We start from the raw sequence: 27,872 nt of genomic DNA on the forward strand, positions 1-27,872 counted from the left end.
ACCTGGTCTGGGTGGGGATGAACTGGGATAGAACGGGATGGGCTGGGACAGGATGGACTGGATGGACTGGGACAAACTGGGATGGACTGGGATGAACTGGGCTGAACTGGGATGGTCCCAGGTGCTGAGCAGCTGTCCCCCAGCCCAGCAGGTGCTGTCGGAGGCCCGCGGTCCGTGTTTCCGCCTGCTGCGGGAGGCGGGGGCTGGGCTGGGCTGGGACCGGGACAAACTGGGCCAAACTGGGATGAACTGGGCCAAACTGGGAGAGCCCCAGTTGCTCACCAGGCGCTCCCCCAGCCCAGCAGGTGCTGTCGGAGGCCCGCGGTCCGTGTTTCCGCCTGCTGCGGGAGGGCGGGGGCTGCGCTGGGCTGGGACCGGGACAAACTGGGATGGACTGGGACAAACTGGGATGAACTGGGAGGGCCCCAGGTGCTCACCAGCTGTCCCCCAGCCCAGCAGGTGCTGTCGGAGGCCCGCGGTCCGTGTTTCCGCCTGCTGCGGGAGGGCGGGGGCTGCGCGCTGCCCACCCTGCGCAACATCACCCGCCAGGTTTGCTGCTGCAGCCGCGTGGGCAAAGCCTGGGGGGGCTCCTGCCTGCTCTGCCCCCCCTTCGGATCCGGTGAGACCCCTCCCCAAATCCCCGAGACCCCCCTCAAATCCGGGGGAAGCAATCCGGCTCTTGCGGTGGGAAAAAAACCCAAAATTCGGCCCCCAAAATGAGGCGGATTTTGGGTTTTCCCCCCCGGTTCTCACGCAGCTTAAAAGGGTTTTGGGTGGTCGTGAAGTTTCGGAGACCCCAGCCCCAAAATTTTTTAGGGGTTCCCAAATTTCTGGGACCACCCTCAATTCGCGGGGGGGGAAATTCGGTGTCCGGGGAGCCCCAAAAACTCCGAAATTCCCCCAAAATGCCAAAAAAACCCCAAAATTGGGGGGACTGGGGGAGCAGCCCAAAAGTTTTTGGGAGGTTCTGAAGCTCCTGAGACCCCCGCCCCAAAATTTTTTACGGGTTCCCAAATTTCTGGGACCACCCTCAATTCGCGGGGAGAAAATTCAGTGTCTGGGGAGCCCCAAAAACTCCGAAATTCCCCCCAAAATGCAAAAAACCACCAAAATTGGGGGACTGGGGGGGGGGGAAATGGGTCTGGGGGTGTCCAAGGGGCTCGGGGAGGCTCGGAATTTGGGGAGGGGTTCCAGGGATTTGGGGGGGGGTCAGAATTGGGGGAGGGAATTAGAATTTGGAGGGGGACCCCAAAATTCGGATGAGGGGGGAAAGGATCTGGGGGGTCGTGAGAATTTGGGGAGGGGTTCCGGAATTTGGGGAGGGGTCCCAAAAAATTGGAGAGGGGTCCTGGAAATTGGGGAGGGGACTGAGAGTTCATGAGGGACCCAGGAATTTGGGGAGGGGTCTGGAAATTGGGGGAGGGGTCTGAGATGGTCAAGAGGGGTCCAGGAATTTGGGGAGGGGTCTTGGAAATTGGGGAGAGGTCTTGGAATTTGGGGAGGGACTCAGGAATTTGGGGAGGGGTCTGAGAATTTGGGGAGGGGTCTGCGGCCTTCAGGAGGGACTCAGGAATTGGGGACAGGTCTGGAATTTGGGGGAGGGGTCTGAGATGTTCAGGGGGGACCCCGGAATTTGGGAGGGGTCCAAAATCTCAGACACGAATTTTTAAGGCAAACCTGAATTTTTTGGGTGGGGGACGAACAAACCCAAGCCGGGCTGGGGCTGGGGGGGTCCCCCGAGCTGTGGAGGGTCCCCCCGGCCCCGGGAGGAGCCCCCAGACCCAATTGTGCCCCGGCCCCCTCCCCACCAGAGGGGTTCCGTGAGATCTGCCCCGCCGGGCCCGGCTATCACTACTCGGCCTCGGACCTGCGCATCAACACCCAGTTCCTGGGCCACGACGGGGCGGGGGTCCCGCTGGGAGCCCCCCGCAGCGCCCCCAGCCCCTGTGAGCACCCCCCGAAAATCCCTCAGCACCCCAAAAAAAACCCGGAAAAAATCCCCCCAAAAAAACCCCGAAAAATCCCAAAAAACCCAGAAAAAATCCCCCAAAAAAACCCGAAAACCACCAAAAAATTAGAAAAAAACCCCCAAAAAATCCCTGAGCACCCCAAAAAAAAAAATCCCTGAGCACCCAAAAAAAATCCCTGAGCACCCAAAAAAAAAAATCCCTGAGCACCCAAAAAAAAATCCCTGAGCACTCCAAAAAAATCCCTGAGCACCCCCAAAAAAAATCCCTGAACACTCCAAAAAAATCCCTGAGCACCCCCAAAAAAACCCGGAAAAAATCCCAAAAAACCCAAAAAACCCCCAAAAAACACACAAAAAACCCCAAAAAAGCATCAAAATCCACCCTAAAACCCCTCCTAAACCCCCCCCCCCCGGAGCGCCCCCAGCCCCTGTGAGCACCCCCCGAAATCACCCTGAGCACCCCCAAAATAATTCCTGAGCACCCCAAAAAAATCCCCCCCGAAAAATCCCCAAAAAAACCCAAAAAAACCTCAAAAAACACCAAAAAACCCCCCAAAAAATCACCAAAATCCGCCCTAAAACCCCTCCTAACCCAGCCCCTGTGAGCACCCAAAATCACCCTGAGCACCCCAAAAAAAATTCCTGAAAAAATCCCCCAAAAAATCCGGAAAAAATCCCCCAAAAAACCCGGAAAAAATCCTAAAAACCACAAAAAATTAAGAAAAAAAAAAAAACAAAAACAAAACAAAAAAACCAAAAAACAAACAAACAACAAACAAACAAACAAAAAAAAAATCACCCGGAGCACCCAAAAAAAACCCCCAAAAATACCCCCAAAAACACGGGAAAAAAACCCAAAAACCCCCCAAAAAACAATAAAAAACCACCCAGTTCCTGGGCCACGACGGGGCGGGGGTCCCGCTGGGAGCCCCCCGCAGCGCCCCCAGCCCCTGTGAGCACCCCCCGAAAATCACCCTGAGCACCCCAAAATAAAACCCGGAAAAAATCCCCCAAAAAACCCCCGGAAAAATCCCAAAAATTCCTCCAAATCCCCAAATCCCCCCCAAAACCCCCCCAAAACCCCCCCAAATTTCCTCAAATCTCCCCCCCAAATACTTTCAAATCGCCCCCAAAAACCCTCAAAATCCCCCCAAATCCCCCGAAATTGCCTTAATACCCCCGAACCCCCCCCAAATTCTCCACAAATCCCCCTAAATTCCCCCAAATCCTCCCCAAATTCCCCCAAAATCCCACCCAAATTTCCCCAAATCCCACCTAACTTCCCCCAAATCCTCCCAAACTCCCCAAATCCCACCCAAATTCCCCCAAGTCCCCCCCCAAATTCCCCCAAATCCCCCCCAAAATCCCCCCAAATCCCCCTCAACACCCCCAAATCCCCCCCAAACCCCTCCTAAATTCCCCCAAATCCCCCCCCAAATCCCCCCAATCTCCCAAAATCCCACCCAAACCCCCCCAAATCCCCCAAATTTAACCCCTGCCCCCCTTTTTTTTCTCTCCAGCCCCGGAGCCCCCCCCCGGCCGGGACCCCCCGGCCCCCCCCGCCCGCCCCCCCCCCGGCCCCGAGGTGATCGTGGTGCCCCGGCCCAGCCCCCCACCCTGCCCCCCCCGGAGCCCGGTGAGAGGGGAGGGGTCCCGGGGGGATTTGGGGGGATTTGAGGGGGATTTGAGGGGATTTGGGGGGGATTTGGGGGGGATTTGGGGGGGATTGAGGGGGTTTGGGGGCGTTGGGGGGGATTTGAGGGGGATTGGGGGGGGATCGGGGGGGGCTCGGGGGGGTTTGGGGGGGATTTGAGGGGGGCTTTGGGGGGGGTTGGGGGGATTTGGGGGATTTGAGGGGGGCTTTGGGTGGATTTGGGGGAGTTTGGGGGGATTTAGGAGGGATTTTAGGGGGTTTGAGGGAGTTTGGGGGGAACTTGGGGGGATTTAGGGAAGATTTGGGGAGGATTTGGGGAGGTTTAGGGGGGATTTGGGGAAATTGGGGGGGATTTTGGGGGGCTTGCGGGAGAATTTCGGGGGATTTGGGGGAGTTTGGTGGGGTTTGGGGGATTTGGGGTGTTTGAGGGGATCCCATAAATGCCCTAAAATCCCCCCAAAACCCCATTAAAAATCCCCATAAACTCCCCTAAATTTCCCTAAAATTCCCATAAAATCTCCCAAAATCCCCTAAAATCCCCCAAAATCCCTAAAACCCCCCAAATCCCCCCAATCCCGCAGTGTCCCCGTGCCAGCGCGACCCCTCGGTGTGCGGCCCCGGGCGCTGCGTGCCCCGGGGGGGAGGGGGCTACACCTGCTGTGCCGGGGGGGCTTCTGGCTGAGCCCCCAGGGCACGCACTGCGTCGGTGAGTGGGGAGGGGGCCCGGGGGGGGATTTGGGGAGGATTTGGGGGGATTTGGGGGGTTGAAAGGGGGTTTTGGGGGCATTTAGGGGGGATTTGGGGAGTTTAAAGGGTAGTGGGGGGATTTGGGGGGGTCTTGGGGGGGCTTCTGGCTGAGCCCCCAGGGCACGCACTGCGTCGGTGAGTGGGGAGGGGGCTCGAGGGGATTTGAGGGGATTTGGGGGGAATTTGAGGGGATTTGGGGGGGTTTAAAGGGGTTTTGAGGGGATTTGGGGGGTCTTGGGGGGATTTGGGGGGGCTTTGGGGGATTTAAAGGGATTTTGGGGGGGTTTTGGGGGGTTCTGGCTGAGCCCCCAGGGCACGCACTGCGTCGGTGAGTGGGGAGGGGGCCCGGGGGGATTTGGGGAGGATTTGGGGGGTTTTAAAGGGGTTTTAGGGAGATTTGGGGAGGATTTCGGGGGGTTTGGGGGGGATTTGGGGTGGTCCTGGGGGGGTTTGGGGGGGATTTGGGGTGGTCTTGGGGGATTTGGGGGGGCTTGAGGGGATTGGGGGGGATTTGGGGGGGATTTGGGGGGATTTGGGGGGATTTGGGGGGGTTTTAAATGGATTTGGGGGGGATTTGGGGGGGGTTTTGGGGGGCTTTCTGGCTGAGCCCCCAGGGCACGCACTGCGTCGGTGAGTGGGGAGGGGGCCCGGGGGGGGATTTGGGGGGATTTGGGGGTTTAAAGGGGATTTGGGGGGGGATTTGGGGAGGATTTCGGTGGATTTGGGGGGGTTCTCACCTGTGCCCACCTGAGCCCACCTGTCCCCATTACCTGTGCCCACCTGAGCCCACCTGTGCCCCCTGAGCTCACCTGTGCCCACCTGTCCCCATTACCTGATCTCACCTGTGCCCCCCTGAGCCCACCTGTGCCCCCTGTGCTCACCTGTGCTCACCTGTGCCCATCTTCCCCCATATTCTGAGCCCACCTGTGACTGAGCCCACCTGTGCCCACCTGTGCCCATCCTTCCCCATATTCTGAGCTCACCTGTGCCCACCTGTGCCCCCTGAGCCCCCCGAGCTCACCTGTGCCCACCTGAGCCCCCCTGTGTCCCTTACCTGTGCTACCTGCTGCCCATCTTTCCCCATATTCTGAGCCCCCCTGAGCCCCCCTGAGCTCACCTGTGCCCACCTGTGCCCCTCACCTGAGCCCCCTGTGCCCGCAGACATCGACGAGTGCCGCCAGGTGCCCCCGCCCTGCTCCCCGGGGGCGCTGCGAGAATTCCGTGGGCAGCTTCCGGTGCCTCTGCGGCGCCGGCTTCACCTCCGAGCCCGCGGGCACCGAGTGCCGAGGTCAGCAGCGCACCTGGCACACCTGGGGGCACCCCAAAACACACCTGGGCACACCCAGGGGCACCCCAAACACACCTGGGGGCACCCAAACCACACCTGGGCCCCCAAAACACACCTGGGCACACCTGGGCACACCCCAAAACACAGCTGGGCCCCCAGACACACCTGGGGCACACCTGGGGGCACTCCAAAACACACCTGGGGGCACCCAAAAACACACCTGCGCACACCTGGGCGCACCTGGGTGCACCCCAAACCACACCTGGGCGCACCTGGGGCACCCAAAACACACCTGGGTGCACCCCCAAAACACACCTGGGGGCACCCAAAACACACCTGGGGGCACCCAAAACACACCTGGGCACACCTGGGCGCACCTGGGTTGCACCCCAAACCACACCTGGGTGCACCTGGGGGCACCCAAAACACACCTGGGTGCACCCCAAAACACACCTGGGGGCACCCCAAAACACACCTGGGGGCACCCAAAACACACCTGGGGGCACCCAAAAACACACCTGGGGGCACCCAAAACACACCTGGGGGCACCCCAAAACACACCTGGGCACACCTGGGCACACCTGGGGGCACCCAAACACACCTGGGGGCACCCAAAAAACACACCTGGGGGCACCCCAAAACACACCTGGGCACACCTGGGGGCACCCAAACACACCTGGGGGCACCCAAAACCACACCTGGGCACGCCCGAAACCACACCTGGGCACACCTGGGGGCACCCCAAACTTCACCTGGGCCCCCAAACCACACCTGGGGGCACCCCAAACCACACCTGAGCCCCAAAAACACACCTGGGCACACCTGGGGGCACCCCAAAATACACCTGGGCATGCCTGGGCCCCCCAAACCCCACCTATGCCCTCACCTGTCCCTCACCTGAGCCCCCCAAACCTCACCTGTGCCCCCCGTGCCGCAGACATCGACGAGTGCTTGCAGAGCCCCCCGCCCTGCGCCCACGGGCGCTGCGAGAACCGGCCCGGGGGCTACGAGTGCGTGTGCCCGGGGGGCTACCGCGGGTCTGGGGGCGATCAGCCCTGCCAGGGTGAGTGCGGGGCACTGGGGGGCACTGGGGGGCACTGGGGTGGACTGGGAGGGACTGGGATGGACTGGGGGGCACTCCATGGGGGCACTGGGGGGCACTGGGAGGGGTCTCTGTGCCCGGGGGGCTACCGCGGGTCTGGGGGCGACCAGCCCTGCCAGGGTGAGTGCGGGGCACTGGGGGGCACTGGGGGGCACTGGAGGGACTGGGAGGGGTCTCTGGGGGCATTGGGGAGGGGTCTCTGTGCAGTAGGGTCAGTGGTCCTGGGGGTCACCACCCCATGGTGTCACCACGACCTGTGGTCACTCTGTGTTGGGGTCACCACAACCTGTGGTCACTCCATGGGGTCACCATGGCCTATGGTCACTGTTATGGGGTCACCATGACTTTGGGCCCCCATATCTGCTGAGGCCACCCTGCCATGAGTCAGGGTCCCCCCTGATGTCCCCCAAATTCCCCCGATGTCCCCGATGTCCCCTCAGACATTGACGATGTGCGAGAACTTGGGGTCACCATGGCCTGTGGTCACTGTTATGGGGTCACAACAACCTGTGGTCACTCTTTGGGGTCACGATGACTCAAGGTCCCCCGTGATGTCCCCAGTGTCCCCTCAGACATCGACGAGTGCGAGAACTTGGGGTCACCATGACCAATGGTCACTCCATGGGGTCACCACGGCCTGTGGTCACTCCACGGGGTCACAACAACCTGTGGTCACTCCATGGGGTCACCACGGCCTGTGGTCACTCCACGGGGTCACCATGACCTGTGGTCACTCCATGGGGTCACCATGGCCTGTTGGTCACTGTTACGGGGTCACCATGACTCGGGGTCCCCCCCTGCTGTCCCCCATGTCCCCAATGTCCCCTCAGACATCGACGAGTGAGAGAACTTGGGGTCACCACAACCTGTGGTCACTCCATGGGGTCACCGTGGCCTGTGGTCACTCTGTTATGGGGTCACTGTGGTCACTCCATGGGGTCACCATGACTCGGGGTCCCCCCTGATGTCCCCGATGTCTCCGATGTCCCCCCTCAGACATTGATGAGTGCCAGAACATGGGGTCACCACGGCCTGTGGTCACTCCATGGGGCCACCATGACCTGTGGTCACTCCATGGGGTCTCCATGATCTGTGGTCACTCCATGGGGTCACAACAACCTGTGGTCACTGTTTTGGGGTCACCATGACTCGGGGTCCCCCCTGCTGTCCCCGATGTCCCCGATGTCCCCCTCAGACATCGGACGAGTGAGAGAACTTGGGGTCACCACGGCCTGTGATCACTGTTATGGGGTCACCACAACCTGTGGTCATTGTTGTGGGGTCACCATGACTTGGGGTCCCCCCTGATGTCCCCTGATGTCCCCAATGTCCCCTCAGACATCGACGAGTGCGAGAACCACCTGGCGTGTCCGGGCCAGGAGTGCGTCAACACGGCGGGCTCCTTCCGCTGCCAGCCCTGCCCCGAGGGCTTCCGGCTGCGCCAGGGCCGCTGCGCAGGTACCGCTGGCACCTGTGTCACCTGTGTCACCTCAGTGTCACCTGTGCCACCTGTGTCACCTGTGTCACCTCTGTGTCACCTGTGTCACCTGTGTCCCCTCAGTGTCCCCTCAGTGTCCCCATGCCCTGGGCACAGCCCTGCCCCGAGGGCTTCTGGCTGCGCCAGGGCCCGCTGCGCAGGTACCGCTGGCACCTCTGTCACCTCAGTGTCACCTGTGTCACCTGTGTCACCTCAGTGTCACCTCAGTGTCACCTCAGTGTCCCCTCAGTGTCCCCGTGCCCCTGGGCACAGCCCTGCCCCGAGGGCTTCCGGCTGCGCCAGGGCCGCTGCGCAGGTACCGCTGGCACCTCTGTCACCTCAGTGTCACCTGTGTCACCTCAGTGTCACCTGTGTCCCCTCAGTGTCCCCTCTGTGTCACCTGTGTCACCCTCAGTGTCACCTGTGTCCCCTCAGTGTCCCCTCTGTGTCACCTCAGTGTCCCCTGTGTCACCAGTGTGGTGGTCGCGTGCTCAGGGTCACCACGCCATGGGTTGACCATGACTTGTGGTCACTCTGTTATGGGTCACCATAACTCAGGGCACTTGGAGACCCCATAACTCCTGTCCCTGATGTCCCCCTGGTGTCCCCATGTCCCTCTGGTGACCCCAGTGTCCCCCCCAGACATGGACGAGTGCTCGGGGTCACCACGCCATGGCATGACCGTGACTTGTGGTCACTCTTTTACGGGGTCACCATGACTTAAGGGACTTGGAGACCCCATAACTCCTGTCCCCCTGTCCCCCTGATGTCCCCTGATGTCCCCTGATGACCCCGATGTCCCCCCAGACGTGGACGAGGTCTCAGGGTCACCACGCCACGGGTTGACCATGACTTGTGGTCACCACACCATGGGGTCACCATGGCTTAAGGGACTTGGGGACCCCATAACTCCTGTGGCCACCACCCCTGATGTCCCCGATGTCCCCTGAGGTCCCCTGATGTCCCCATGTCCCCCTGGTGACCCCGATGTCCCCCCAGACGTGGATGAGGTCTCAGGGTCACCACGCCATGGGTTGACCATGACTTGTGGTCACTCTGTTATGGGGTCATCATAACTCAGGGCACTTGGAGACCCCATAACTCCTGTCCCTGATGTCCCCGATGTCTCCTGATGTCCCCTGGTGTCCCCGATGTCCCCCCAGACGTGGACGAGTGCTCGGGGGGCTCCCCCTGCGCCCCCCACGGCCGCTGCCTCAACACGGCCGGCTCCTTCCGCTGCGAGTGCCACCGCGGCTACCGCGCCGCCGCCGGCGCCACGCCTGCCAGGGTGAGCGGGGACGCCCGTGGGGACGCCCGGCGCTGCCACCGGCCCGGGTGACCTTCTGGTGGCCCCGGGTGACCTTCTGGTGGCCCCGCAGACGTCAACGAGTGCCTGGAGGGTGACTTCTGCTTCCCGCACGGCGAGTGCGTCAACACGGCCGGCTCCTTCCGCTGCCTGTGCGCCGACGGCTACGCCAGCACCGCCGACGGCACGCCTGCGCCGGTGCGTGGCACAGCCCGGGACAGCGTGGTGGCACCTCGGGGGCACCCCGGGGTGGTGGTGGTGGTGGCGGGGCGTTGTTTGGGGTTGGGGTTGTGGGGTTTGGGTCCTCGTGGCTTTGTCCGCGGTTGTTCCAGTGCTGGTGTCACCGTGCCAGTCCTGGTGTCACCAGGGTTGTTCCAGTCCCAGTGTCACCATCCCAGTCCTGGTGTCACCGTGCCAGTCACGGTGTCACCGTGCCAGTCCTGGTGTCCCCATGGCTGTTCCAGTCCCAGTGTCACCATTCCAGTCCTGGTGTCACCGTGCCAGTCCCAGTGTCACCATTCCAGTCCTGGTGTCACCATGATCGTCCCAGTCCCAATGTCCCCAGGGTTGTCCCAGTCCCGGTGTCACCATCCCAGTCCCGGTGTCACCATCCCAGTCCTGGTGTCACCATCCCAGTCCTGGTGTCACCATCCCAGTCCCAGTGTCACCATGATTGTCCCAGTCCTGGTGTCACCATCTCAGTCCCAGTGTCACCATGGTTGTCCCAGTGTCACCATCCCAATCCCGGTGTCACCATCCCAGTCCCGGTGTCACCATCCCAGTCCCAGTGTCACCATGATTGTCCCAGTCCTGGTGTCACCGTGCCAATCCTGGTGTCCCCAGGGTTATCCCAGTCCCAGTGTCATCATCCCAGCCCAGTGTCACCATCCCAATCCCGGTGTCACCATCCCAATTCTGGTGTCCCCATGTCTGTCCCAGCCCCGGTGTTCCCATGCCAAGTCCCAGTCCCCATTTCCATCCCAGTCCGGGTGGTCCCCATGCCCATCCCAGCATCCCCATGGTCACCCCCATCCCCACACCCCAAACCCCAAACCCCAAATTCCAAATCCTGATGTCCCAAACCCCAAATTCCAAATCCCCCTGCAGACGTGGACGAGTGCTGGCGCGGGGCCATCTGTGCCAGCAGCCGCCACACCCAGCCCATTGCCACATCCCAAATCCCAAACCCCAAATCCCAAATCCCAAATCCCAATGTCCCAAACCCCAAATCCCAAATCACAATGTCCCAAACCCCAAATCCCAATGTCTGAAACCCCAACCCCAAATCCTGATGTCCCCGACTCCAGACGTGGATGAGTGCCAGCGTGGGGCCGTGTGCGCCAACAGCCACCACACCCAGTCCATTCCCATATCCCAAACCCCAAACCCCAAATCCCAAATCCCAAACCCCAAACCCCAAATCCCTATGTCCCAAACCCCAAATCCCAAACCCCAAATCCCAAATCCTGATGTCCCCGACTCCAGACGTGGATGAGTGCCAGCGTGGGGCCGTGTGCGCCAACAGCCACCACACCCAGTCCATTCCCATATCCCAAACCCCAAACCCCAAATCCCAAATCCCAAACCCCAAATCCCAAATCCTGATGTCCCCGACTCCAGACTGGATGAGTGCCAGCGTGGGGCCGTGTGCGCCAACAGCCACCACACCCAGTCCATTCCCATATCCCAAACCCCAAACCCCAAATCCCAAACCCCAAACCCCAATCCTGATGTCCCCGACTCCAGACGTGGATGAGTGCCAGCGTGGGGCCGTGTGCGCCAACAGCCACCACACCCAGTCCATTCCCATATCCCAAACCCCAAATCCCAAATCCCAAACCCCAAACCCCAAATCCTGATGTCCCCGACTCCAGACGTGGATGAGTGCCAGCGTGGGGCCGTGTGCGCCAACAGCCACCACACCCAGTCCATTCCCATATCCCAAACCCCAAACCCCAAATCCCAAATCCCAAACCCCAAATCCCTATGTCCCAAACCCCAAATCCCAAACCCCAAATCCCAAATCCTGATGTCCCCGACTCCAGACGTGGACGAGTGCCAGCGCGGGGGCCGTGTGCGCGGGCGGGCGCTGCCTCAACACCGACGGCTCCTTCCAGTGCCAGTGCCCGGCCGGGTTCCGCACCGACGACGCCAAGGCCGAGTGCCGCGGTGAGCGGGCAGGGAGCGGGATTCGGGATTCGGGATGTGGGGTGGGGATGGGGATATGGGTGGGGATGGTGGATATGGGGTGGGGATGGTGGATATGGGGTGGGGATGGGAGATATGGGGTGGGGATGGTGGATATGGGGTGGGGATGTGGGATGTGGGGTGGGGATGTGGGATATGGGGGTGGGGATGTGGAATGTGGGGTGGGGATTCGGGATATGGGGTGGGGATGGTGGATATGGGGTGGGGATAGGATATATGGGGTGGGGATGGGATATATGGGGTGAGGATTGAGGATATGGGGTGGGGATGGGATATATGGGGTGGGGATGGGGGATATAGGGTGAGGATTGAGGATATGGGGTGGGGATGTGGAATATGGGGTGGGGATGTGGGATGTGGGGTGGGGATGGGATATATGGGGTGGGGATGGGATATATGGGGTGGGGATGGGATATATGGGGTGGGGATGTGGAATATGGGGTGGGGATGTGGGATGTGGGGTGGGGATGTGGGATGTGGGGTGGGATGGGATATATGGGGTGGGGATGAGATATATGGGGTGAGGATTGAGGATATGGGGTGGGGATCGGGATATGGGGTGGGGATGTGGGATGTGGGGTGGGGATGGGATATATGGGGTGGGGATGGGATATATGGGGTGGGGATGAGATATATGGGGTGGGGATGAGATATATGGGATGGGGATGGCAGATGGGGTGGGAATGTGGAATATGGGGTGGGAATCTGGGGAATGGGATGGGTGTGGGGACATCGGGACTCCCCATATCCCTGTGTTCCCACCCCATCCCCATGTCCCTGATCCCAATGTCCCCATCCCAATGTCCCCATCCCAATGTCCCCATCCCAATGTCCCCATTCCCGTGTCCCCATCCGGATCCCAGACGTGGACGAGTGCCAGGAGTACGGGGCCGGGCTGTGCGGGGCGCAGCGCTGCGAGAACATCCCGGGCTCCTATCGCTGCGTGCCCGAGTGCCAGCCGGGATTCCGGCCCGGGGACGGCGGGGACTGCCTCGGTGAGGGATTGGGATTGGGATTTGGGATTTGGGATTTGGGATTTGGGATTTGGGATTTGGGATTGGGATATGGGATTTGGGATTGGGATATGGGATTGATCCTGAGTGCCAGCTGGGATTCCGGCCCGGCGACAGCAGGAACTGCCTCGGTGAAGGATTTGGGACATGGGATTGGGGACTTGGAATTTGGGATTGGGATATGGGATTGTTCCCAAGTGCCAGCCGGGATTCCAGCCTGGCCACGGTAAGGACTGTCTCGGTGAGGGACCAGGACAGTGGGATTTGGGAATGTGCTATTTGGGATTGGTATGGGATATGGGGACTGGGAGGGGGAAGTGGAGACTGGGATGGAGATACTGGGAATATGGGATATGGGGACTGGGATGGGAATACAGACACTGGGATTGGGATGGGAATGCGGTTATGAGGATATGGGGATATGGGGATATGGGAATATGGGAATATGGGAATATGGGAATATGGGAATATGGGGATATGGGGATGGGGACATTGGGATTGGGATGGGAATGGGGATATGGGAATATGGGGTTATGGGGATATGGAGATATGGAGATATGGGGATATGGGGGATGGAAATGGGGATATGGGGACTGGGATGGGGATGGGGACATTGGGATGGGTATGGGAATATGGGGATATGGGAATATGGAGATATGGAGATATGGGGGATGGAAATGGGGATATGGGGACTGGATGGGGATGGGGACATTGGGATTGGGATGGGAATGGAGATATGGGGATATGGGGATATGGGGATGGGGACATTGGGATTGGGATGGAAATGGGGATATGGGAATATGGGGATATGGGGACTGGGATTGGGATTGGGATACTGGGATGGGAATGGGGACTGGCCTGAGAATGGTGACACAGGAATTGGGACGGGCACAGGGATGGGGATGGTCCAGGAGCTGCTCCCAGGGTTCTGGATGTCCCCATCCCGATGTCCCCATCCTGCCATGTCCCTGATTGTCCCCGTGTCCCCATCCGGATCCCAGACGTGGACGAGTGCCAGGAGTACGGGGCCGGGCTGTGTGGGGCGCAGCGCTGCGAGAACATCCCGGGCTCCTATCGCTGCGTGCCCGAGTGCCAGCCGGGATTCCGGCCCGGGGACGGCGGGGACTGCCTCGGTGAGGGGATTGGGATTTGGGATTGGATTGGGATTTGGGATATGGGATATGGGATCGTGCCGAGTGCCAGCCGGGATTCCGGCCCGGGGACGGCGGGGACTGCCTGGGTGAGGGGACTGGGATTGGGATTGGGATTGGTAATGGGATTGGGATTTGGGATTTGGGATTGGATTGGGATTGGGATTTGGGATATGGGATCATGCCCAAGTGCCAGCTGGGATTCCGGCCCGGGGACGGCGGGGACTGCCTCGGTGAGGGGACTGGGATTGGGATTGGGATTGGTAATGGGATTGGGATTTGGGATTTGGGATTTGGGATTTGGGATTGGGATTGGGATTTGGGATTGGGATATGGGATCATGCCCAAGTGCCAGCCGGGATTCCGGCCCGGGGACGGCGGGGACTGCCTCGGTGAGGGATTGGGATTGGGGTTGGGATTTGGGATTTGGGTTTGGGGATGGGGACGTAAGGATGTGGGATCAGGATGGGGACACCGGGATGGACATGTGGACGCAGGGATAGACATGGGGACACAGGGACTGGGCTGGGGATGCCAGGGGACAAAGGCCAGCCCCGGGGGTGGCCAAGGACCTCGGGATGTCCCCAACCCCTTGTCCCGCCCCGTGCCAGACGTGGACGAGTGCTCCAACGGGACCCTGTGCGGCGCCCACGCCACCTGCCACAACCTGCCCGGCTCCTTCCAGTGCGCCTGCGACCCCGGCTACGAGACCGCGCGGCACGGCCACCACTGCGTGGGTACGGCCACCGGCCCGGGGACACGGCCACTGCCCCTGGGGACACCCAAATCCCTGCCCCTGTGCCCCTGTGTCCATCCTTGTGTCCCCATTCCCATCCCAGTGTCCCCATCCCAATGCCTGTGACCCCGGCTACGAGACCGCGCGGCACGGCCACCACTGCGTGGGTACGGCCACCGGCCCGGGGACACCGGCCACTGCCCCTGGGGACACCCAAATCCCTGCTCCTGTGCCCCAAATCCCTGCCCCTGTGTCCCCATTCCTGCCCCAATCCCTGCGACCCCGGCTACGAGACGCGCGGCACGGCCACCACTGCGAGGACATGGCCACTGCTCCTGGCCCTGGCCTTGTGTCCTCATTCCCACCCCAAATCCCCCATTCCAAATCCCCCCAAATCCCCAATCCCAAATCTCCCAAAATCCCAAACCCCAAACCCCAAATTCCCCAAACCCTAAATCCCCAGAATCCCGAACTTCAAACCCCAAACCCCAAATCCTAAAACCCCAAACCCCAAACCCCAAATCCCACCCCGCAGACGTGGACGAGTGCCAGACGCTCCGCGGGGTTTGTGGGGCCGAGCGCCCACCCCAATCCCTCTGCCCCCATTCCCCTGTTCCCAATCCCAAACCCCAAAACCCCAAATCCCAAACCTCAAATCCCCCAGATCCCAAACCCCCAAACCCCAAACCCCCAAACCCCAAACCCCAAATCCCCAAAATCCCAAACCCAAATCCTCCAAATCCCCCAAACCCCAAATCCCAAATCCCCAAACCCCAAATCCCCCAAACCCCAAATCCCAAACCCCAAACCCCAAATCCCAAACCCCAAATCCCAAATCCCAAAACCCCAAATCCCCACCCCGCAGACGTGGACGAGTGCCAGACGCTCCGCGGGGTTTGTGGGGCCGAGTGCCCACCCCAATCCCTCTGCTCCCATTTCCCCCTTCCCAAACCCAAACCCCAAATCCCCAAACCCCAAATCCCAAACCCCAAATCCCAAATCCCCAAACCCCAAATCCCAAAACCCCAAACCCCAAATCCCAAACCCCAAACCCCAAATCCCCAAATCCCCAAACCCCAAATCCCCAAACCCCAAACCCCACCCCGCAGACGTGGACAAGTGCCAGACGGCTCCGCGGGGTTTGTGGGGCCGAGTGCCCACCCCAATCCCTCTGCCCCCATTTCCCCCTTCCCAAACTCAAACCCCCAAACCCCAAACCCCCAAATCCCAAAATCCCAAACCCCAAATCCCAAATCCCAAAACCCCAAACCCCACCCCGCAGACGTGGACGAGTGCCAGACGCTCCGCGGGGTTTGTGGGGCCGAGCGCTGCGAGAACGTCGAGGGCTCCTTCCTGTGCCTGTGCCCCGACTCCCGGCAGGAGTTCGACCCCGTCACCGGCCGCTGCGGGGCCCCGCCGACCCCACAGAGCCCCCAGATCATCCCCCAGATCCCCCACAGCCCCCAAAGCCCCGAAATCAGACCCCAAAGCCCCGAAATCAGACCCCAAACCCCTCAAATTGGACCCCAAATCCCTCAAATTGGATCCCAAATCCCTCAAATTGGATCCCAAATCCAACCCCAAAGCCCTGAAATCAGACCCCAAAGTCCCCAAACCAGACCCCAAACCCCTCAAATCAGACCCCAATCCCCTCAAATCAGACCCCAAAGTCCCCAAATCAGACTTCAAAGCCCCGAAATCCAACCCCAAAGCCCCGAAATCAGACCCCAAAGTCCCCAAACCAGACCCCCAAATCCCGAAATGCGACCCCCAAATCCCCGAAATCAGACCCCAAAGTCCCCAAATCAGACCCCAAAGCCCCGAAATCAGACCCCAAACCCCTGAAATCAGACCCCAAATCCCCCAAGTCAGACCCCAAAGCCCCCAAACCAGACCCCAAAGCCCCCAAACCAGACCCCAGACTCCTCCCGGGGATTTTGGGGTGGCCTCGTGTTTCAGCAGGGCCTGCGGGGTCCTGGCCCCGAACGTGACCCGCGCGCAGTGCTGCTGCACCCTGGGGTGGGCATGGGGGGCACGGTGCCCCGAGCAGCCCTGCCCCACTCCCGGCACAGGTGAGGGACACCCCAAAAACCTCAGGGTGGGATTTGGGATGGGATATGGGGGGGATTTTAGGGGGATTTGGGGTGGGCATGGGGGGCACGGTGCCCCGAGCAGCCCTGCCCCACACCGGGCACAGGTGAGGGACACCCCAAAAACCTCAGGTGGGATTTGGGACAGGTGAGGGACACCCCAAAAACCTCGGGTGGGATTTGGGACAGGTGAGGGACACCCCAAAAACCTCAGGGTGGGATTTGGGACCCCTGGGACACCCCAAAAACCTCAGGGTGGGATTTGGGATGGGATTTGGGGTGGATTTTAGGGGGATTTGGGGGGGATTTGGGGTGGGCATGGGGGGCACGGTGCCCCGAGCAGCCCTGCCCCACACCGGGCACAGGTGAGGGACACCCCAAAAACCTCAGGGTGGGATTTGGGATGGGATTTGGGGGGGATTTTAGGGGAATTTGGGGTGGGCATGGGGGGCACGGTGCCCCGAGCAGCCCTGCCCCGCTCCCGGCACAGGTGAGGGACACCTCAAAAACCTCGGGTGGGATTTGGGACCCCTGGGATACCCCAAAAACCTCAGGGTGGGATTTGGGGTGGATTTGGGGGTAATTTGGGGTGGATTTGGAGTGGGATTTGGGATGGATTTGGGGTGGATTTCGGTGAATTTGGGGTAGATTTGGAGTGGGATTTGGGGGGCGGTTGGGGGTGAATTTGGGATGGATTTGGGGTGGATTTGGGGTGGGATTTGGGGGGGGATTGAGGTGAATTTGGGGTGGATTCGGGATGGAATTTGGGGTGGGATTTGGGGTGGATTTAGGACGGGATTTAGGGGTGATTTGGGGTGATTTGGGATGGATTTGGGGTGGGATTTGGGGAGGATTTGGGGTGGGATTTGGGGTGAATTTGTGCTGGGTTTTGGAGTGGATTTGGGGTGGGATTTGGGGTGGCATTTTGGGGTGGATTTGGGGTGAATTTGAGGTGGGATTTTGGGGGGATTTGGGGTGGGATTTGTGCTGGGATTTGGGGTGGATTTGTCTTGGGATTTGGGGTGGATTTAGGGTGAATTTGGGGTAGATTTGGGGTGGGATTTGGGGGGGGTTGGGGTGAATTTGGGATGGATTTGGGGTGGATTTGGGGTGGGATTTGGGGGGGGGGTTGAGGTGAATTTGGGGTGGATTCGGGATGGAATTTGGGGTGGATTTAGGACGGGATTTAGGGGTGATTTGGGGTGATTTGGGATGGATTTGGGGTGGATTTGGGACCCCCAGAACTCCCCCAAAAACAATTGGGACAGATTTAAGGAATGGGAAAGAGGAAAGGGGGGGGCCACAAACAGAATTTGGGGGGGGGGTCCTGGGCAGAATTTTGGGGTCCCTGACCCCGCCCCGTGCCCCCCCAGATGCTCACCTGTCCCTGTGTCCCCACGGGCCCGGCCGCCTGCCCGAGACCCCCCAGGGCCCCCCCACAGGTGAGTCCGGGACCCCCCAGGTGAGACCCCCCGCCCCTGGGGGGGGGCCGTGTCCCCCCTTTGTCCCTGGGGGGGTCCCCGAGGGGGTCTCTGTGACTTTGGGGGGGGTCCCTGTGACTTTGGGGGGTGTCTCTGTCACATTGGGGGGTCCCCTGTGATTTTGGGGTGTCTCTGTCACTTTGGGGGGGTCCCTATCTCTTTCAGGGGTGTCCCCGTGACTTTGGGGGGTCCCTGTGACTTTGGGGGGTCTCTGTGACTTTGGGGGGGTCCCTGTTACTTTCAGGGGGGGGTCTCTGCAACTTTGGGGTGTCCCTGTCACTTTTGGGGGGGTCCCTGTCACTCTGGGGGAGGGGGTCCCCGTGTCCCCTTTTCCATCGGGGGGGGTCACTTGGGGGGGTCCCAGGGGGGTCCTGGGGGTGTCCCTGTGACTTTGGGGTGTCCCTGTGATTTCGGGGTGTCACTCTGGGGGTGTCTCTGTCACTCTGGGGTGTCCCTGTGATTTTGGGTGTCCCCTGTCACTTTGGGGGTGTCCTTGTGTCCCCCTTTTCCATGAAGGGGTCCCCAGGGGGGGGTCCCTGTGACTTTGGGGTGCCCCTGTCACTCTGGGGAGGTCCCTGTGATTTCGGGGTGTCCCTGTCACTTTGGGGTGCCCCTGTGATTCCGGGGTGTCCCTGTCCCTGTGGGGGTGTCCCTGTCCCTGTGGGGTGTCCCTGTCCCTGTGGGGATGTCCCTGTCCCTGTGGGGTTTCCCTGTCACTGTGGGGGTGTCCCTGTCACTTTGGGGTGTCCCTGTCCCTGTGGGGGTGTCCCTGTCCCTGTGGGGTGTCCCTGTCCCTGTGGGGTTTCCCTGTCACTTTGGGGTGTCCCTGTCACTTTGGGGTGTCCCTGTCCCTGTGGGGTTTCCCTGTCCCTGTGGGGTGTCCCTGTCCCTGTGGGGTGTCCCTGTCACTGTGGGGGGTGTCCCTGTCACTGTGGGGTGTCCCTGTCCCTGTGGGGGTGTCCCTGTCACTGTGGGGGTGTCCCTGTCCCTGTGGGGTGTCCCTGTCACTTTGGGGTGTCCCTGTCACTGTGGGGTGTCCCTGTCACTGTGGGGGTGTCCCTGTGACTCCGGGGTGTCCCTGTGATTCCGGGGTGCCCCTGTGATTCCGGGGTGCCCCTGTGATTTCGGGGTGCCCCTGTGATTCCGGGATGTCCCTGTCACTCCGGGGTGTCCCTGTGATTTTGGGGGTGTCCCTGTGATTTCGGGGTGCCCCTGTCCCCCCAGACGTGGACGAGTGCTCGCTGTTCGGGCCCGCGCTCTGCCGGGGGGGGCTCTGCGTGAACGCCGCCCCCGCCTTCAGCTGCTTCTGCCCCAGCGGCTTCTACTTCGAGCAGGAGCACCTGCAGTGCGTGGGTGAGCCCTGCCAGGACCTGCCGGGGCCTGCCGGGACCTGCCTGTGTCCGTCTGTACCTGCCAGGACCTGTGTCTGTCTGTCTGTGTCCGTCTGTACCTGCCAGGACCTGTCTGTGTCTGTCCGTGTCTGTCTGTACCTGCCAGGACCTGCCGGGGCATGCCAGGACCTGTCTGTGTCTGTCTGTACCTGCCAGGACCTGGCTGTGTCTGTCTGTACCTGCCAGGACCTGTGTCTGTCTGCCTGTGTCCGTCTGTACCTGCCAGGACCTGCCGGGGTCTGCCGGGACCTGTCCGTGTCTGTCTGTACCTGCCAGGACCTGTCTGTGTCTGTCTGTGTCCGTCTGTACCTGCCAGGACCTGCCGGGGCATGCCAGGACCTGTCTGTGTCTGTCTGTGTCTGTCTGTGTCTGTCTGTACCTGCCAGGACCTGCCAGGACCTGCCGGGGCCCGTGTCTGTCTGTCTGTGTCCGTCTGTACCTGCCAGGACCTGCCGGGGCCCGTGTCTGTCTGTCTGTGTCCGTCTGTGTCTGTCTCTGTCCGTCTGTACCTGCCAGGACCTGCCAGGACCTGCCGGGGCCCGTGTCTGTCTGTCTGTGTCCGTCTGTACCTGCCAGGACCTGCCGGGGCCCGTGTCTGTCTGTCTGTGTCCGTCTGTGTCTGTCTCTGTCCGTCTGTACCTGCCAGGACCTGTGTCTGTCTGTCGGTGTCTGTCTGGACCTGCCAGGACCCGTGTCTGACCCCCTAAATTCCCCAAATCCCTCCTAAATCCCCCCCCAAACTCACCTTATACCCCCTAAACTCCACCGTTAAGACCCCAAATCCCCCTTAAACCGCCCCAATATCCCCCCAAAATCCCCCCAAATCCCCCAAATCCCCCCAAAATCCCCCCAAATCCCCCCTGACCCCGATTTCCCCCCCAGACAACGACGAGTGCGCGGCGGCCGAGGCCGAGCCGTGCCTGGGGGGGCTCTGTGTGAACACGGTGGGCTCGTACCTCTGCTCCTGCGCCCCCCCGCTCGTCCTCGACCCCTCCCAGCGCCGCTGCGTGGCCAACGACTCCAACCCGGGTGGGCTTTGGGGGGGGTCCGGGGGGTCCCCGATATCGGGGGGGGGTGAGGGGACCCCGGTTTGGGGGGTTTGGGGGGGATTTTCGATTTTTAGGAGGGGTTTTGGGGGTTAGGAGGGGCTTTAGCGGGGTTTAGATGGGGTTTGGGGGGTTTAAGGGAGGTTTAAGTTGGGTTTTGGGGGGTTCCGGGGGGTCCCCGATATCGGGGGGGGGGTGAGGGGACCCCGGTTTGGGGGGGTTAGGGGGATTTTGGGGGGTTAGGAGGGGATTTTGGGGCGGTTTAAGGGGTTTTGGGGGGTTAAGAGGGGTTTTAGTGGGGTTTAGATGGGGTTTGGGGTGTTTATATGAGGTTTAAATTGGGTTTTGGGGGGTCCCTGGGGGTCCCCGATATCGGGAGGGGTGAGGGGACCCCGGTTTGGGGGGGTTAGGGGGATTTTGGGGGGTTAGGAGGGGATTTTGGGGCCGGTTTAAGGGGTTTTGGGGGGTTAAGAGGGGGTTTCGATGGGGTTTGGGGTGTTTATATGAGGTTTAAGTTGGGTTTTGGGGGTCCCTGGGGGTCCCCGATATCGGGAGGGGTGAGGGGACCCCGGTTTGGGGGCGTTAGGGGGATTTAGGGGGGTTAGGAGGGGGATTTTGGGGGGTTAGGAGGGGGTTTAGGAAAGGTTTGAGGGGTTTAAGGGAGGTTTAAGTTGGGTTTTGGGGGGTTCCGGGGGGTCCCCGATATCGGGGGGTTGAGGGGACCCCGGTTTGGGGGGGTTTAGAGGGGATTTTGGGGGGTTAGGAAGGGTTTTGGGGGGTTAGGAGGGGTTTTAGGGCAGTTAGGAGGGGTTTTAGTGGGGTTCAGATGGGGTTTGAGGGAGGTTTAGGTTGGGTTTGGGGGGGCCCCGGGGGGTCCCCTATATCGGGGGGGCTGAGGGGACCCCGGTTTGGGGGGTTTAGAGGGGATTTTGGGGGTTAGGAGGGGTTTTGGGGGGTTAAGAGGGGGTTTAGGAAGGGTTTGGGGAGTTTGCATGAGGTTTAAGTTGGGTTTTTGGGGGGTCCCTGGGGGTCCCCGATATCGGGGGGGGGTGAGGGGGACCCCGGTTTGGGGGGGTTTGGGGGGATTTTGGGGGGTTTAGAGGGGATTTTGGGGGGTTAGGAGGGGTTTTAGGGCAGTTAGGAGGGGTTTTGGGGCCGATTTTGGGGTTCCCCATAGCGGGGATCCATTTTTGGGGTCCGGCACCCCCCGATTAAGACCCCTCCCCAAATATCTGCCCCCCAGAGGGGTCGGTGCTGTCCATGGGGGGCTCACCTCAGTTTTTGGGGTTAATTTGGGATTTGAAGCTTTTGGGGTTACCTGGGGCTCCCATTAACGCCGATTTTGGGGGTTCTCCATAACGGGGATCCATTTTTGGGGTTCGGCACCCCCCAATTAAGACCCCTCCCCAAATTTCTGCCCCCCAGAGGGGTCGGTGGCCGCGTGCCTGCATAGGGGAGGGGGCTCACCTCGATTTTTGGGGTTACCTGCTGTCCCCATTAAACGCCGATTTTGGGGTTCCCCATAACGGGGATCGATTTTTGGGGTCCGGCACCCCCCCGATTAAGACCCCTCCCCAAATTTGTGCCCCCCAGAGGGGTCGGCTGCCGCGTGCCTGCATAGGGGAGGGGGCTCACCTCGATTTTGGGGTTAATTTGGGGATTTTGAGGCTTTTGGGGTTACCTGGGGCTCCCATTAATGGCGTTTTTTTGGGGTTCTCCATAACGGGGGTGAATTTTTGGGGTTCGGCACCCCCCCGATTAAGACCCCTCCCCAAATTTGTGCCCCCCAGAGGGGTCGGCGGCCGTGTGCTGGCAGGAGGTGGGGCCGGACCTGGTGTGCGGGGCGGCCCCGGCGGGCGGCCCCGGTGACCTACACCGAGTGCTGCTGCCTGTACGGCAGGCCTGGGGCATGGAGTGCGCGCTCTGCCCCGCCCCCCACTCCGGTGAGACCCCTCCCCAAATTCAGCCTCGGGACCCCCCCCAAATCCGGCCCCTGGACCCCCAAATCCAGCCCCGAAACCAGGGAGCGCGGGGAAGGGGCTGGGACCAGTATGGGAACTGGGAGGGTGTGGAACCCCGGGATGGGGCATGGAGTGCGGGCTCTGCCCCCGCCCCCCACTCCGGTGAGACCCCTCCCCCAAATTCAGCCCCGGGGACCTCCCCCAAATCCAGCCCCGGGACCCCCAAATCCAGCCCAAAACCGGGGAGCGCGGGGAAGGGGCTGGGACCAGTATGGGGAACTGGGAGCACTGGGAGATGATGGGGGGAGCCCGGGATGGGGACCCCTGTGCCCCCGCCCCCCACTCCGGTGAGACCCCTCCCCAAATTCAGCCTCGGGACCCCCCCCCAAATCCAGCCCCGGGACCCCCAAATCCAGCCCCGAAACCGGGGAAGGGGCTGGGACCAGTATGGGGACTGGGAGGGTGTGGAACCCCGGGATGGGGCATGGAGTGCGGGCTCTGCCCCGCCCCCCACTCCGGTGAGACCCCTCCCCAAATTCAGCACCGGGACCCCCAAATCCAGCCCCAAAACCGGGAATGGGGCTGGGACTGGGACCAGTATGGGGACTGGGGAGCACTGGGAGATGATGGGGGAGAGCCCGGGATGGGGACCCCTGTGCCCCGCCCCCCACTCCGGTGAGACCCCTCCCCAGATTCAGCCTCGGGACCCCCCCCCCAAATCCAGCCCCGGGACCCCTCCCCAAATTCAGCCTCGGGACCCCCCCCCAAGTCCAGCCGCGGGACCCCCAAAATCCAGCCCCGAAACCGGGGCAGGGGACTGGGACCAGTATGGGGACTGGGAGCACTGGGAGATGATGGGAGGGGGCTCAAAGGATGGGTCATGGAGTGCGCGCTCTGCCCGCCCCTCACTCCGGTGAGACCCCTCCCCAAATTCAGCCCCGGGACCCCCCCCAAATCCGGCCCCTGGACCCCCAAATCCAGCCCCCGAAACCGGGAAAGGGGCTGGGACCAGTATGGGGGACTGGGAGCACTGGGAGATGATGGGGAGAGCCCGGGATGGGGACCCCTGTGCCCCGCCACCCACTCCGGTGAGACCCTCCGGGGCCCCTCCCCAAATTCAGCCCCGGGACCCCCCCTCAAATTCAGCCCCGGGACCCCCAAATCCAGCCCCAAATCCAGGGGAGGGACTGGGACCAGTATGGAACTGGGAGCACTGGGAGGGGTCTTGAAGAGGTGGGGGAGGGGTTTAGACCCCCGGGATGGGGGACACGGGACCCCCCCCTAATCAGACCCCCCCTCAAACCCCCAAATCCCCCAAAAACACACAACCCCCCCAAAAAAACCCAAAATCTCCCCGAAAAAACCCCAAAATCCCCCCCCAAAAAACCAAACCCCCCCAAAAACCCAAAATCACCCCAAAAAAGCCCAAAATCCTCCAACCACTCCCAAAAAAACCCCAAGAACCCCAAAATCCCCCCCCAAAAAACCCCCAAAATCCCCAACCCCCCAAAAAAACCCCAAATCCCCCCAAAACCTCCAAAAAAAACCCCCAAAAACCCCCAAATCCTCCAAAACCCCCCCAAAATCCCTCCCAAATCCCCCCCAAAAATCACCAAAATCCCCCCAAAAAACCTAAAAATCCCCTCAAAAATCCCCAAAATCCCCCTGAAATCCCCCCAAAATCCCAAAACTCCCCCAAAAAATCCCCTCATATCCCCCAAAATCCCCCCAAAAATCCCCTCAAAAATCACCAAAATCCCCTCAAAAATCACCAAAAAACCCCAAAACCCCCAAAATCCCCCCAAACCTCCCCAAAACCTTCCCCAAACCCCCCAAATCCCCCCCCAAAAAAACAAAACCGCCCCCCCAAAATAAGCCAACCCCCCCCAAAACCCCCCAAAAAACCCCCCTAAAAACCCCCCAAATCCCCCCAAAATCCCCCCAACCCCCCCCCCAAAAAAAACCCCAACCCCCTCCCCAAACTCCCCCAATCTCGGGACCCCTCCCCAAATTTCGGGGTCCCCCCCAACCCCCCCCCTTTTATTTTTTTCCCCCTCCCCCCCCAGACGACTTCGAGCTCCTCTGCAACGTCCTGAGACCCCCCGAACTTCGCCCCCCCGCAGCTCCCCCCCCTCTACGACCCCTCCCCAAATTTCCCCCATTTCGCCCCCTCCCAATTCGGGCCCCTCCCCTACGGGGGCCCCCCCGAGTTTTTCGGGGGGCTGAGCCCCCATTACGACCCCTACCCTTTTGGGGGGGGTGGGGGGGGCTTGGGCTACGACCCCCGGGGGGGTGGGGGAGGGGCGGGGGACCCCCTGTACGCCCCTCCCCCCCCCGGCTACGAGGGTTTTGGGGACCCCCGGGGGAGGGGACCCCCGATTTGAGCCCCCCGACCCCCCCCGGGACCCCCCGCGGGGGCCCCCGCTGGAACTTCCAACCCCACGGGACCCCCGAGGAGGAGGAGGAGGAGGAGGAGGAGGAGGAGGAGGAGGAAGGTGAGGCGGGGGGATTTTTGGGGGGGTTTTGGGGGAATTCTGGGGTTTTTTGGGATTTTGGGGATTTTCGTGGAATTTGGGGGGGATTTTTTGTGTTTTTTGGGGGATTTTGGGGGGATTTGGGGATTTTTGGAAGGGTTTTTGGGATTTTTGGGGGGGGTTTGGGATTTTAGGGGGGATTTTTGGGGAATTTTGGGGATTTTGGGGGGGAATTTTTGGTTTTTTTGGGTGGATTTTGGGATTTTTGGGGGGATTTTGGCGATTTCTGAGGGGATTTTGGGGGATTTGAGGGGATTTTTGGGGGAGTTTTGGGATTTGGGGGGGATTTTAGGGGGATTTTGGGGATTTTTGAGGGGATTCTGGGTTTTTTTGCAGGGTTTTTGGAGGGATTTGGGGGGATTTGGGTTTGGTTTTTTTTAGGGGGATTTTGGGGATTTTGGGGGGGATTTTTTGGGGGGGATTTTGAGGGGGGTTGGGTTTTTTTGGGGATTTCTGGGGGAGGATTTTGGGATTTGGGGAGATTTTGGGCGGAATTTGGGGATTTTGGGGAGTTTGGGGATTTTTGGGGGGATTTTGGGGATATTTTTTGGGGGATTTTGGGGATTTTGGGGGGGATTTTTGGAGGAATTTTTTAGGGTTTTTTGGGGGGGGGGTTTGGGGGAGTTTTGGGGGTTTGGGGGATTTTTGGGTTTTTTGGTGAATTTTGGGGGGATTTTGGGGGAGTTCTGGGGGTTTGGGGGGAGTTGGGATTTTGGAAGGGTTTTGGGGCATTTTTTGGGGTGGGTTTGGGTTTTTTTTGGATTTTTCCGGGGAGGGATCTGAAGCCCCCTCCCCAAAATTAAGGGCACGGGAGGAACTCCCGAAGAGGAGAATTTATTTTATTTTATTTTGGTGGCGTTTATTTGGGTTTTTTCCCCCACTTTTTGGGGTGGGGATTTTGGGGATTTTTTGGGGGGGGGGTTTTTCTGGTGGGGGGATCTGAAGCCCCCTCCCCAATTTAGGGGCACAGAAGGAATTCCTGGAAGAGGGGAAGAAAAGAGAATTTAATTTTATTTTATTTTGGTGGCATTTACTTGGGGTTTTTTTCCCATTTTTTGGGGTGAGATTTTGGGGATTTTTTTGGGGTGTTTTCTGGGGGGATCTGAAGCCCCCTCCCCAATTTAGGGGCCCGGGAGGAGGAGTGTGGGGTCCTGAGGCGGCTGCACCCACGGGCGCTGCGTCCGCGTGGGCGACGCCTTCACCTGCGCCTGCGACCCCGGCTTCCAGCTGGACCCCGCCCGCCTGGACTGCCTCGGTCAGAGCCCCCCCCCAAAATCCCCGAGACCCCTCCCCAAAATCCCCGAGATCCCCCAGAATCCCTGGGAAAAAACCCGAATCCTGTGAGCCCCAAAATCCCTGAAAAAAACCTCAAAATCCCTGAAAAAAAATCCCAAATGTTGGAAAAAACCCAAATTTTGAGAGCTCCAAACCCTTGAAAAAACACTGAAATCCCTGAGACCCCTCCCAAACCCTTGAAAAAACACTGAAATCCCTGAGACCCCTCCCCCAAAAAATCCCTGAGACCCCTCCCCAAAATCCTCTAAAAACCCCAAATCTTCAGAGCCCCAAAATCCCTGAAAACAAACTCAAAATCCCTGAAAAGTCCCTCAAAATCCTTGGAAAAAAATCCCAAATTTTGAGAGCTCTAAACCCCTGAAAAAAACCTCAAAATTCTGAGACCCCTCCCCAAATTCCTGAGCCCCAATTTTTTCCCCTTTTTAACCCCCAATTTTCCCCTAAAAACCCCAAATTTTTCCTTTTTAACCCCAAATTTCGCCCCCCCAGACGTGGACGAGTGTTTGCGGGTGCCCCCCCCCAGCCCCAATTCCCAATTTCCCCCCAAATCCCCCCCAAATTCCCCCATTTGAACCCAAATTTTCCCCTAAAAACCCCAAATTCCCTTGTTTTTAACCCCCAAATTTCCCCTAAAAAACCCAAATTTTCCCTTTTTAACCCAAATTTTCCCTTTTGAACCCAAATTTTTCCCCTTTTTCACCCCAAATTGCGCCCTCCAGACGTGGACGAGTGTTTGGGGGTGCCTCCCCAGCCCCAATTCCGAATTTCCCCCCAAATTCCCCCCTAAAACCCCATTTTTTCCCTTATAACCCCCAATTTTCCCCTAAAAACCCCAAATTTTTCCCCTTTTTCACCCCAAATTTCGCCCCCCCCCAGACGTGGACGAGTGTTTGGGGGTGCCTCCCCAGCCCCAATTCCGAATTTCCCCTCAAATTCCCCCCTAAAACCCCAAATTTTCCCCCTTTAACCCCCAAATTTCCCCCTAAAAACCCCCATTTTTCCCTTTTTAACCCAAATTTTCCCTTTTCCACCCCAAATTTCTCCCCCAGACGTGGACGAGTGTTTGGGGGTGCCCCCCCCCGTGCCCGCCCCGTGGCGCTGCCTCAACACCCCCGGCTCCTTCCGCTGCCTGTGCCCCCCCCGGGACCCCCCCCGGCGCTGGACCCCCCCCCGCTGCGCCCTGCGCCCCCCCACGCCTGAAGCCCCCCTCCCCATATTTATTGTGTGGGTTTGTTTTGTATAGAAAAATATCAAAAATAAATATAAAGGACATTTTTTTTTGGGGGGGGGGGTTATTTCCACCCCCCCACCCCACTCAGCCTCGTGGCTGTGACACCCCCCCCCCCAAAATAAAAAGGGAGGGGGGATTTGGGGACCCCTCACCATATTTTTACTGAATAAAGGTTTTATATAAAAAAAAGG

General features: G+C 60.2%; 1 protein-coding gene across 1 annotated transcript; it reads left to right on the forward strand.

The window, feature by feature from the left end:
* Window positions 1–451: 451 nt before the first annotated feature.
* Window positions 452–27,693, forward strand: LOC135292253 (latent-transforming growth factor beta-binding protein 4-like; the record flags this gene model as incomplete). The annotated part of the gene is given in 27 exon segments (XM_064406468.1): window positions 452–619; window positions 1,812–2,119; window positions 3,578–3,605; window positions 4,205–4,279; window positions 4,282–4,329; window positions 5,532–5,572; window positions 5,574–5,658; window positions 6,596–6,721; window positions 8,099–8,218; window positions 9,401–9,500; window positions 9,576–9,741; window positions 11,589–11,712; window positions 12,615–12,746; window positions 13,766–13,897; window positions 14,527–14,652; window positions 15,934–16,436; window positions 16,438–16,723; window positions 18,115–18,183; window positions 19,447–19,575; window positions 20,496–20,642; window positions 22,450–22,499; window positions 22,501–22,555; window positions 22,558–22,602; window positions 24,687–25,115; window positions 26,280–26,308; window positions 26,310–26,409; window positions 27,500–27,693. Coding segments are annotated over 27 exon segments (3,815 nt in total), but the record flags the coding sequence as incomplete, so codon positions are not given.
* Between the last annotated feature and the right edge of the window lie 179 nt (window positions 27,694–27,872).

This window comes from Passer domesticus, unplaced genomic scaffold (assembly GCF_036417665.1).
Source record: "Passer domesticus isolate bPasDom1 unplaced genomic scaffold, bPasDom1.hap1 HAP1_SCAFFOLD_252, whole genome shotgun sequence".
NCBI classification, from domain to species: domain Eukaryota; kingdom Metazoa; phylum Chordata; class Aves; order Passeriformes; family Passeridae; genus Passer; species Passer domesticus.